Here is an 11,852-nt window from a genome sequence, read left to right as displayed (position 1 = left end):
AGTCCATAGGTTGCAAAGAGTCAGACATAACTGAAACAACTTAGCAGCACTGGTGATGTCATTTTGATTAAATTACCCTGTCTCCAAATAAGATTATCCACTAAGGTATAGGGTTAGGCCTCACCTTATGAATTTGGAGGGTGGCGGACACAGTTCAACCCACAACCTCAATATTATACGTGATTTTTTTCAATGTTTGTTATTATCAAATTATAACTGAGAAATGTGAGTAAGTTTATTGAAAGGAAATCTTAATTATTGTATTTCTATGTAAAAGGACTTTGGGCTTCCCTAGCTCAGTAGTAACGGAGAAGGCTATGGCACCCCACTCCAGTACTCTTGCCTGGCAAATCCCATGGACGGAGGAGCCTGGTAGGCTGCAGTCCATGGGGTTGCAAGGAGTCAGACAGACACAGCGACTAAGCAATAGCAACAAAAACGGGACTTTACTGGTGTATCTGAGCTCTTTTCTGCAGGTAAGTGTGGATGTCCCATGGTTGGGGAAAAGATTGTATGACAGATTAACTGTGGATCTCTGCCTGATCTATAGTTGTTTTCAGGTGTACACTGAACTGAATTTATAGTCTTGGTTTCAGTGCTTCTGAGAGTCAAACTCTAAAATAAAAGCTACATCCTATTGAGTAAAATTTCTCTTTTGATTATTGGGAAGCTAAGAGGGTGGAAAGACCAATGCCCTCCTTGTATAGATGAGAAGATGGACACCTCTAAGGGAGCAGGAAGGCTAAGCAGTAGCAGCCCTAGAATTAGACTCGTAATTCCTACTTTTTTTCTTACCACTTCACACTCCATCTTCCACACCAGGTGTCTCCCATCTTATCCCCATCTTTCAAAACAACTCACTGTTCACTAACAACATCTGACTTTCCTTCATTCAATTAAAAACAATCAATGAATCCTAATAAATTTGCTAAGTAAGTACATTATTAATGCCCACAAGCAGGATGAGAATTCTGAGGAATGCCTAAGGTTACCATTTTCTCATACCCATCAAGCCAATATATATATACGTGTGTGTGTGTGTGTGTGTGTGTGTGTGTATCTGATTTGTATAAGTTGTATTAATAGCTTTCTTTACTCTTCAGATTCAGCTTTTCAGCTGAATCTTCCCTTACGGCCATACTTATATGTTTCAAGGCAGAAAAAGTTTTGTCGGAGATGTCCAGCTTGTGGCCATTAATGATTACTCTTACAAACAAAAGAAGAAAGAGGCCTTTACCTTCTCTTTTCTACCAAGCCTCGATTAACGCGTCATTAATGCATTAATCTTATAACTGACATATAAAGTTTGGATTTTAGAAACTGCCTGCCTAATTCAGCCGATGGAACTGTGGCCTTGGCAGTGGGTTGCCCAAAGCCACTCTAGTGAAAGAGATCTGGGGATAGGTCTCTTTATGCTCCATCCAGAATTCTTAACGCCCCCATATGATGCTGCTTAATTGTTATTTAGCACATGTGTAAGCTAGTGGAAAATTTAATCTGTCTTTCCCTATGAAGATAAGAGAAACAGTAGTCCTAGTGTTCATTGGTGGGAGACTTTTCATTACGCCACACTCATTAATGTTAAAGAATAGACTGTGTTTTCTAAATATGTAATTTACTGTGACTATTTTCTAGCTCTTCACTAATGTTTCTGTCTGTTTGTCTGTCTACTCTGTTGTATCTGACTTTCTGTGACCCCATGGACTGTAGCCCGCCAAGCTCCTCTGTCCCTGGGATTCTCCAAGCAAGAATACTGGAGAGGGTTGCCATCTTCTACTCCAGGGAAATCTTCCCAATCCAGGGATCGAATTTTTACCTAAACTTATCTGTATCTGCTTCTATGGGGAAACACACTGACTTTTAATATTTTGAAGTTGTATGTAAAACGTTGAAAATTTTCATTTAATAGTCTTCAATTTTTGTCCTCAGATTGTTTTGTAAGTTAATAGTTTCTTTTAACCTCTTTTCAGGGTTATTAACTTGGGTTAAACTATATTAAGCAACTGCTATCTTTTTTGTGTGTGTGAGTCTAAAATCCTGGTGGATGAGCCAGCCCTACAGAGTGTCTCGGAACCAAGCGTGCTTTGAGTTGTAGGCAGTTCGTGCTGTGGGAATGCTAATTGTAGAACATTAAACTTATCGTGTTAAATTGATTTCTGGATGTTTCTCTGTGGAAGTCTTGGAATAGTCCTCCCCTTCCTTTCCTTGAGCCAAGAAAACTCTGAACCAGAACAATTCAATTTGTGGAAAAACTCTAATCCATGAAACAAACACAGTGCTAAGATAGATGGGGGGAGGCGGGCAGCAAGGGGCGGGGGGAAGGGGAGACAGGAACATTTTGATCACTTTTGCATGTTACTAAAATATCTGAATTTCTGTTTCATTGCTCTGAGATGTATTTACAAGCTTTGTTTCTGAGGAGTATTTGCAAGCTTCATTCTAAAGCCTGGGAACTTCAGGAGCAAAACCTTTTGAGCCATAGCTCTTGTGTTATATGTTAAGCATTTGGAAGGAACCCCAAGGAGGCCTCAGGAAGCAGTTACTGCCTCTTGACTTATCATCCTGAAGGCGATTTGTTTTAAAGTTGATAATCCCTAGAGCTACAAGAGTGTCCCACATCTGCCCCGAATTGAAAACAGATTCCTATTAAGAGCCTTACATCAGCGCTGCGAATTCATTCGATCTGAGTCAGAAAGGAAGTTGGAGAACATTCGAACGTATGGCCTGATAGCAACACGGCAGCTCCCTTCATGGAGGATCAAGATGGCAGGGTATGTAGGCTGTCTGTTTTTGAAATTTAAGACTGTTTTTCTGTAAGGAAGTATCCTTCTGACCTTTGGGCAGGAATACTCGGGAGGGGACCGTGGTAGCGAACAGCTATGAGATAACTTGGTGGTGGGATTTTCAAGGCCATTGATGAATCGATCAGAATTCCAAGAGACTGGGAAGCCTCTGCTGTCTAGAAATTCCTCTGCTAGGTTTTGTGTTTTTGTGACTTACCATTTATATAAAATACATTCAAAAATTATGTAGGTATTTATGTAAAATTCTGCCCCCAAGACTCTAAAACAATTCTGTAAGCCAAGAAAAGTTTTTACTGTTTAAGAGCCAGAGCTTTTCCACCCTCGGCTTATCTATGAAATTATCTGAAAATATTTCCTCACATGCCAGGAATGAAGGATGGAACTCTGAACTTCATATTCCAAGCCTCAGGGGACCAGGACCATCTGATTAACTTTTTAGCATTTAATATCCTACTGAAGTCTTCTCAGCTGGCTGAACAACTTTTTCCCTTTCTTTTCTGTGGAAACTATTATATAATGTGTGGTTCTTTTTCTTCTAAATTAAAAAGGAGATCAGATTTGCTCATTAAAACTGATTAAAGGAAAAAGAAGGGTACAGGGGTTGTGAACAAGGGTCTGAGGGCCCCATGGCTTGAGGCATGGATTCTGAGCTACGCTCTGCTCCCCTCGCCAAGCCCTCCCCACCCCCTGCCTGGCTCCCGAGGTCCTTCTGGCTCCTTTTCCAGGTCTGGACTGGGCTTTGGGGAGTGGAGGAGGCCTCTCAGGTTATTTCCAGAAGGCTATTCCACTCACCATTTTCTCCGAGAAGCTGAGGACAGTACCTAGTCTAAGTGCTATCCAATCGATACTTGTTGAATGAAAATAGAATTGTGGAAGGGAATCCTGGAAGAAGCATCAGTTTGAACATCTGGAGCCCGTGAGCCTCTGTTTGGGTTAATTTCCACTCCCCTCCTTGACAAGATTGACACCAGAACTAAAGCCTAGAAGGTGATGAGTAATTGAGAGAAAAGTGTTAGAATGTCAGTCAGGGCAACTGTGTATAAAATGCGTGATTCCATGGTTATGGTATTAATAAAGTAAAGAAATGAAATATGAGTCTTGAGAGGTAACAATTGCCCTCTGAGAGCATTCAGGAGTCCGAGGAAACTGGTGCAGGAGAAAGTGAACAAACACAGCTGGCCAGCTTCCTCTTGAGCTCAGTACAGACGTGCTCATCAAGTGTTCTGACAGCACAAAGCCTGTTCCTGTTACACGCGCTTCCCCCAGCTTCAGAAACAATGTATTAAGGGCAGCCCAGTTGGCAGGTAAGATATTCAGTCCAAATGCCAAAATACTGTCCCCTCTTGACTGGCTGCCCACAGTTCTTGAAAGAGGGAAGGTATTTTGGATGCCAAAAATTGAGTGCAAACTGTGTCATGGGACTATGCCCTCTTAATCCCGGCAAGACAGAGGCTCCCTTTTAGAAAAGGAAGCACATTTGGGTTTTTGTGCTGGAGGATGCAAAAGATGTATTGATCAACTCAGACAGAAAGAGGAATTCTCAGGCTTAGAAACATCGCTCTGTCCCAGCTAAGGAGACTGGCAAATGAGCCTTGAAATCTATAGAAACAGTTCCAGTTCAGATCAGCCTCCTCTTTGGCAGATGATGCTAGGTATAGAGGTATTTATAAAGAGATAGATTTATATATCTTAATTTAACTAACCTATTTAACTTCAATCCCAGAGGGTTGGGAAGAAAATAAAAAGTAGGGTTGCAGAGACATCCAGGTTAAAACTGATATCAAAAATTTAATTACCATTACCTCAAGTAAAATTCACTTCCAGAAGTCTCTCTCGCCACATTTTGAGTAACAGAATAAGCAGGTCTTCATTTAGGGCCACATCTTCTTTCCTTGCCCCATATTTGAACATCAGGCAGGTCTCTAAGGCTGTTCCACCATGCCAAGTCACAAAGAGTTTTGTGAACTGTTGTTTAGAATTCAGAACGCATTATTCCCCAGAAACAAGGTTAGGATCCCAGCTCAAGTTCTGAATGCAAATTTACCCCCAAATATAGAGAATCTGTTAGAAGTTTCTGGAAATGGACAGAAAGAACATCTATTATTTATTTTAAGGGCGTTGAAGAATAAATTTTACAATGAACTGTAATTTTTAATGATATAATTTTACAATGGACTGTAATAACGCTTTTGAGAGCATTTTTAATATCCTTGAAAATTAAATTCTTGGCCTTGCACACCAGTCCTTTCTTTATCTAAACCCTAACCACCTATCCTTGGTGCTTTGTCTCCTCTTTTGAATGATACTCTAAGTTGGAATCCTAGCAAACAATTTTCATGTACTTTTCCACCAACAAGGTTTTTTTGGGAGGTCTGGAATATCCTCCTCCACGTTTGGTTTCTGGCAAACTCTTGATCAACTCAAACATTAACAGAGTTTAAACCCCTCTGTATTGCCTCAGACTCCTATTTCTCTCCTCCTTTGGCACAAGCCCTTCTGAGAAAACTTTGCCCAATTTCAAATGGTTCCTTCTCTGACCTTCTAAAATACCAGAGATCCTAGTTTGAGAAGTTTCCCCTAGGAAGAGTTAGAAACGCTCCCGCCCACCTCTCCTGCATTTTTCTTAGACTTTGTAAGAACCACTACGTGTTAATGTTAACCCCAGTATATTGCAAATTTTATTTATATGTTGTTCCTTTCCCTAGACTGAGAATTCCTTAAAGATAGGGGCTCATTTAGGACTTATTACAATCCCGGGATATACTAAACAGTTAATAAAAGTATAGATGGATGAATGGATGGATATGTGATTGGATGGATAGAGAATAGAGAGATGATTAGGAAGATAGGTGGATGAAAGGATGGATGGAAGAGTGAGTTCTGTATAAATAAATGGTTGGTTTATTTAGAGGACAATGAAGAGCTATATGGAAACTTCTATGTTCTGAACGGGATTTTTTGTTTCAAGGGCATGATAGTAGTGAAATTTGACCATTATTATTTTGTATATTATTATGGTTATGTAAAGAAGGGATTATGAATAGTGTACCTGCAGCTGATGTGGCTCCCAACGCAAGCAGATGGAGAATAGAATTTGGAATAAGAATGCATGGGTTCTAACTCTAGCTCTCTACTTCCCAGTTATGTGGTGTTGGTATATTATTTACCTCTCTATTTTTGTTTTTCTTCATCTGTAAGATGGGAGATAATACCTACCTTCAAGGAGTTGCTGTGAGCATTAAATGATAATCTAAAAGCTTTAGTCTAGTGCTTAACCCATATGAGGTAGAAGGTAAAATGGTAATAAAATATGGATCTGAATCTGAAATGGCAGACATAGAGCTTTGAATGCAGAAGGAATCTAGGCCCCTCCTATCAAGCCTTGGACTCTCTCATTTTTCAACTCCCCCCTTCATTTTGATGTAGTTTGTCAACAACATAATTCAACCTTTTATCCACCACTTCCCTTGTCACTTGGGTAATTAAAAATAAGATAAAGTAAATTTGAAAGTGTGAGAGAAAAGAAGAGGGTTCACGGGGGTCGTGAGTATCACAAAAACATTTTCCAAAGCAGAGTTAAGTAATCTCTGATGGAGGAAGAGGGTATATTGTACATGCAAAATAAAAAAAGAGGGGATAAGGAGCAAGATGTTTAATGGAGCTGGCTGCAAAGTGAAAGGATGAGAACTTGCATTATTGGGAAATTGCATTTCCAGGGTTATAAAAGGAGCAATTGCCAGTTTAACATACCTACAAATGCACTCCTATGCATCTGAAACCAAAAAGCACCTTGTGTAATTTCAAATACGTCACATAAATAATAATGATAGTAATACACTCTTAACTGACACTTAATATACCACTTACCAGGTGCTAGGCACTATTCTTAACTCTTTAGACATATTAGCTCATTTGATCCTCACAAAAACCCAATGAGGTAGATACATAAAATCCTTGTTTTACTGATAAGGAAAGTCAATACACAGCTAGTCACATAACTGGCATGTGTGGGAGCCAGTGCTTGAACCTAGGCAGTCTGGTCCCAGAGTCTACACAATTACACATGAATGTACCTGCAGCTGACGTGGCTCCCAACACAAGCAGGTGGCCAGTTCAGCCACCATGGTCAGCAACACTGTTGAAAACAACTTTGGTCACCATCCCTATGGATAGACTTTTCAAAACATAATTCTAATGCCTGAAGAGTTCGAATGATAGAATTTTATAACGTGGAGGAACATTTAGTTCATTATGCCCAGACCAGCCAGCTGATTGGGCTGAGAATTTCCAGTAAGTCAGCCTCGGGGACACTGATCAGAATCTCTGGGGACCAACAAGCGATGACAGTTAGATGACCTTAGCTACCCTCATAGCACTGCAGTGTCAGAAGGACATCATCTTTGTTCCAGATAATATCCAAGGAATTTGAAAGAAATTTTTCTTGAGTTAGGTTGACACCCCAATAGTTTTCCAAATATGAAAATAGATACAGATGTGCTGTCTTTTTTTTTAAGAATCATCATTTTCTAAGATATTTGTGTATTTATTTGACTGCACCAGGTCTTAGTTGAGGCCTGAGGGATCTTTGATCTTCATTGCAGCATATCAGGTCTTTTAGCTGCTACATGTAGGGTCTTTAGTTGTGGCATGTAAACTCTTGGTTGCAGCACTTGGTTGCAGTTGGGATCTAGCTCCTTGACCAGGGATTGAACACAGGACCGGCTGCATTGGGAACATGGAGTCTTAGCCACTGGACCACCAAGGAAGTCCCAAGAATCATCTATTTTTTGACCTTTAAAAAAAAGTAATAAAATATACAGTTTGTGAGCATTCCTAGACTGAATTTGACAGGTCCACGTTCTAAAATAATTCCATTACTCAAATTGCTATGGGCAATTTGATTCCATTTTCTCCTATCAAAGATAGGAGTCAACTATCTTTGACAGTCAACTAATTAACACTTTTAACAAATTTCACAAATTCTGATCCAAGGATGTGTTAGGCAAGCAGAAAGAATGTAATTCTCCCTTTTCCTACCTGTTTGAATTATTATAAGCATTTCTACAATTAATAAAGTAACTATGCAAGTGCCGTAAAGTTATCTATTTCTCTGGCTGTTTTAGTCATTTCTATTTTAAGCCATTTGGCATGCCCCACTGATGTTTTAGGGAATAGTTTTTGAATGAATAGGTAGGTCAGCTTATTGGAGAAGTTGCCAGAAGTTTTGCCTGCCCCAAATACATCCACTTAATTACCCACCTGAGTTCTTTCCTTTGACTCAAGAGAACAAGAGAAAATAGCATTTGATACCTAGAATCACAAAAATAGGGAGCCAGGAGGACCTTTGTCTCTTCCTTGAATGGTAGTCAGGGGAGAGGAAAGAGGAAAAGAGGGAGGGGGTAGTAAGTGGATTGCTTTGGCTTTTGTCTTCGTTTTTCCTCATCACAGTCTGGTTGGAGAATATCTTATGTAACATCAGTCCCCTTTGGAGCATTTCTACATCCGTTCAGGTGTCCTGGAAGTAAACATTAAATTAAATTAAAACTTAATTTAATTTAAACTCAGAATAAAAGTCTTTACATAAACTGACTAAAAAGAGCCTAACTATTCAAAACTAGGTCAGATAGAAAAAGGCACTTTCAAGTGTCCAAAACAATCCCATCATTTTTTAAAAATCCTGCAAGCTCAAGCAATACATAATAGAAATGCAAAATTAAGTTAGATGTGCCCTTCAAGGAATTAATTTTTTTTTAATCATCAAACGGCTGCAAAATGCCAATAAAATACAGGACACTAAAATGAGGTCCAGATTCTCAAACAGGGGTTGAATTTTAAGCAAATTCTTCAGTGAGCAAGTAGATATTTCAGAAACTGATTTTAGACCAATCAACTACCTGGCAGGATTTTTGTGAAACTAGGATGAGATTTAATGAGTTTCAGTCTCCTAGTCCAATAGCACACAGTGAACAGTTGATAATATTTTGCTAAATGAATACTGAAGAATTATTTTGTTTAATTTCTTTTATTTAAGCATAGTTGATTTATGCTGTTAATTTATGTGTTAATTTATGCTGCACTGGAGAAGGGAATGGCAACCAAAGTGATTCAGTTATGCATATGCATATATATTCATTTTCATAGTCTTTTCCATCATGGTTTATCAGAGGATACTGAATATAGTTCTCCATGCTATTCAGTAGGACTTTGTTGCTTATCCATTAGATATATATTAGCATCTGCTACACCAAAGCTCTCGATTCCTCCCTCCCCAACTCCCCTACCTTTTATTACCTCAATAAAGAACTAGATCAAAAGAGTGTCGAAGAAGGACATCTTGGGATAAGAAAATATGAAGAGCAGTTGTTTCCCTCCCCTTGGCTACAAGTCTGTTCTCTGTGAGTCTGTTTCTTCCATAGATAAAATTTGTGCATGCCTGATAAGTCGCTTCAGTCGTGTTCAGCTCTGTGCAACCCTATGGATCGTAGCCCATGGCTCCTCTGTCCATGAGATTCTTCAGGAAAGATACTGGAGCAGGTTGCCATGCCCTCCTCCAGTGAGTCTTCCTGACCCAGGAAACTGAACCTGCATCTCTAAGTCTCTTGCACTGGCAAGCTAGTTCCTCACTAGTGCCACCTCAGAACCAGATAAAGTTCTTTATGTCCTATTTCAGATTCCAAGTGTAAGTGATACGTGTTATTTGTCTGTTTTTCTGACTTTTTTCACTTAGTATGATAATCTCTAGGTCCATCAGGTTGCTGCAAATGGCATTGTTTCATTCTTTGTTATGGCTGAGTAGTATTCCATTGTATACATGTCTCACATCTTCTTTACATTCATCCGTTGATGGATGTTTAGCTTGCTTCCATGTCTTGGCTATTGTGGATAGTGCTGCTATGAACATAGGGGTGCATGTGTCTTTTTTGAATTATAGTTTTGGTCTCAGATATATGCCTGGGAATGGGATTACCAGATCATATGACAACTCTATTTTTAGTTTTTTGAGGAAACCTCCATTCTATTTGCCATGGTGGCTGTGCCAATTTACATTCCCACCGACAGTTTTTTGTTTGCACTCTCTCCAATGCTGAATAATTCTCAACTGATGTAGTCAAACCAACTCAGCTATCCTGTTTGGTCTTAGCTGACACTTTAGCACAGGTTATTCCTCAGATTACATAAAAACACCACTTCCTAGAAAGGGCAGATCCCCAGAAAAGAGAAGTCCCAAATTTCTGAAACTTTATTTTTCACCCTTTTACAAAAGAGTAATATAAGAGACATGACTGGGTTGCTCTGAGAATTAAAGGATACCACATTTATCCATCCATCCATCCATTCATTCATTTGCTCTTTTAAAAATTATTGATCATGTGCTTTCAGTGCATCAAGTACTGCTCTTGTGCTTGGGAAATAGAGGTCAACAAGGCAGATGAGGGCTCTGCCTGCATGAAAATTACATTCTCCCACAGAGCTCGTGGCATGTAAGTCCTGGGTCACTGCTGTCACCTAGCACTCAACACCCCCTGGGGTGGGCAGCAGGCTGCCCTGGAAAGAGTGGTCAGTTTGGAAGGCAGATCAGAACCCAGTTGAATCCATGCTCCACGTCCTGTCAGCTGAGTTTCCTGGAGAAACTTTCTGAGCCACAGTCCTTATCTGTAAAGTGGGTATAATAATGCCTACCTTGCAGTGATTCTGTGAAGATGAAATGAGACATACTGAGGTCCTCACTAAACAGTAACCTTTCATTACTTTAATGAAGAACTAGATCAAAAGAGTGTCGAAGAAGAAGGACATCTTGGGATACAAAAAGCTGAGAATCAGTTGTTTCCTCTGAGCACATCCTACAAAAGATATACCTTTTCAACCATTTTTTAAAAAGAATGTTGGCATGGAGAGTATAATAATAAGCATAGAAGAAGCATGATGTCTCATTATACACAGTGCATTGCATTGGACATATGCTATTTGTCCTCCTCCCTCCACAACCCCAGTAAAATGAAAATAAGGGGGAAAATAAAACCATAAGAGCAGCAGTGATGGGGAAGGTGGATTACAAAAGTGAGAAATGCCAACAAAAGTTGGGAAGATTGAGCATAGATTGAGGGAAACGGTAGCAACTCCTGTAGAATACAACGGAGAAAACTGAAAATAAATTACATGGGGTGTGGGGTCTGGAGAACACCCACAGGAACCAGCATATTGGAATCTAAGAAGGTTCTGGGAAAGGGGGCCCCCAATGCTGGGCTTCCAATTTGAGTTCTGGTGGCTCAGTCTTCAGTTCAGTTCAGTTCAGTCGCTCAGTCGTGTCTGACTCTTTGCGACCCCATGAATCGCAGCATGCCAGGCTTCCCTGTCCATCACCATCTCCCGGAGTTCACTCAAACTCACGTCCATCGAGTCGGTGATATCATCCAGCCATCTCATCCTCTGTCGTCCCCTTTTCCTCCTGCCCCCAATCCCTCCCAGCATCAGAGTCTTTTCCAATGAGTCAACTCTTCGCACGAGGTGGCCAAAGTACTGGAGTTTCAGCTTTAGCATCAGTCCTTCCAATGATCACCCAGGACTGATCTCCTTTAGAATGGACTGGTTGGATCTCCTTGCAGTCCAAGGGACTCTCAAGAGCCTTCTCCAACACCACAGTTCAAAAGCATCAATTCTTTGGTACTTAGCTTTCTTCACACTCCAACTCTCACATCCATACATGACCAGTGGAAAAACCATAGCCTTGACTAGACGGACCTTTGTTGGCAAAGTAATGTCTCTGCTTTTCAATATGCTATCTAGGTTGGTCATAACTTTTCTTCCAAGGAGTAAGCGTCTTTTAACTTCATGGCTGCAGTCACCATCTGCAGTGGTCTAAACAAAGAATCATCAGATAACAGGACAAAGCTATAGACATGAAAGACAGCTAAACAGGTGGGGAAGAGGAACTCAGAGGTAGCAGAGAGTTTGAGGGACAGAATTGGACTCTGTGGGGGAGGGAGAGGGTGGGAAGATTTGGGAGAATGGCATTGAAACACGTAAAATATCATGTAAGAAACGAGTTGC

At 40.2% G+C, this 11,852-nt stretch overlaps 1 protein-coding gene across 1 annotated transcript in view; it reads left to right on the top strand.

Annotated features, from left to right (window-relative positions):
• Window positions 1-2,370: 2,370 nt before the first annotated feature.
• SASH1 (SAM and SH3 domain containing 1) overlaps window positions 2,371-11,852 on the top strand; it is a 265,093-nt gene continuing 255,611 nt past the window's right edge. The window contains exon 1 of the mRNA XM_010862553.1: window positions 2,371-2,771. Coding sequence (XP_010860855.1) covers window positions 2,751-2,771 — 21 coding nt within the window. The 5' untranslated portion in view covers window positions 2,371-2,750. The remainder of the gene's footprint in view (window positions 2,772-11,852) is intronic.

Source organism: Bison bison, unplaced genomic scaffold (genome assembly GCF_000754665.1).
Source record: "Bison bison bison isolate TAMUID 2011002044 unplaced genomic scaffold, Bison_UMD1.0 scf7180017864483, whole genome shotgun sequence".
Taxonomy (NCBI): domain Eukaryota; kingdom Metazoa; phylum Chordata; class Mammalia; order Artiodactyla; family Bovidae; genus Bison; species Bison bison.
The sequence above is the reverse complement of the archived record's forward strand: the minus strand, read 5'-3'. Positions and strand labels throughout refer to the sequence as shown.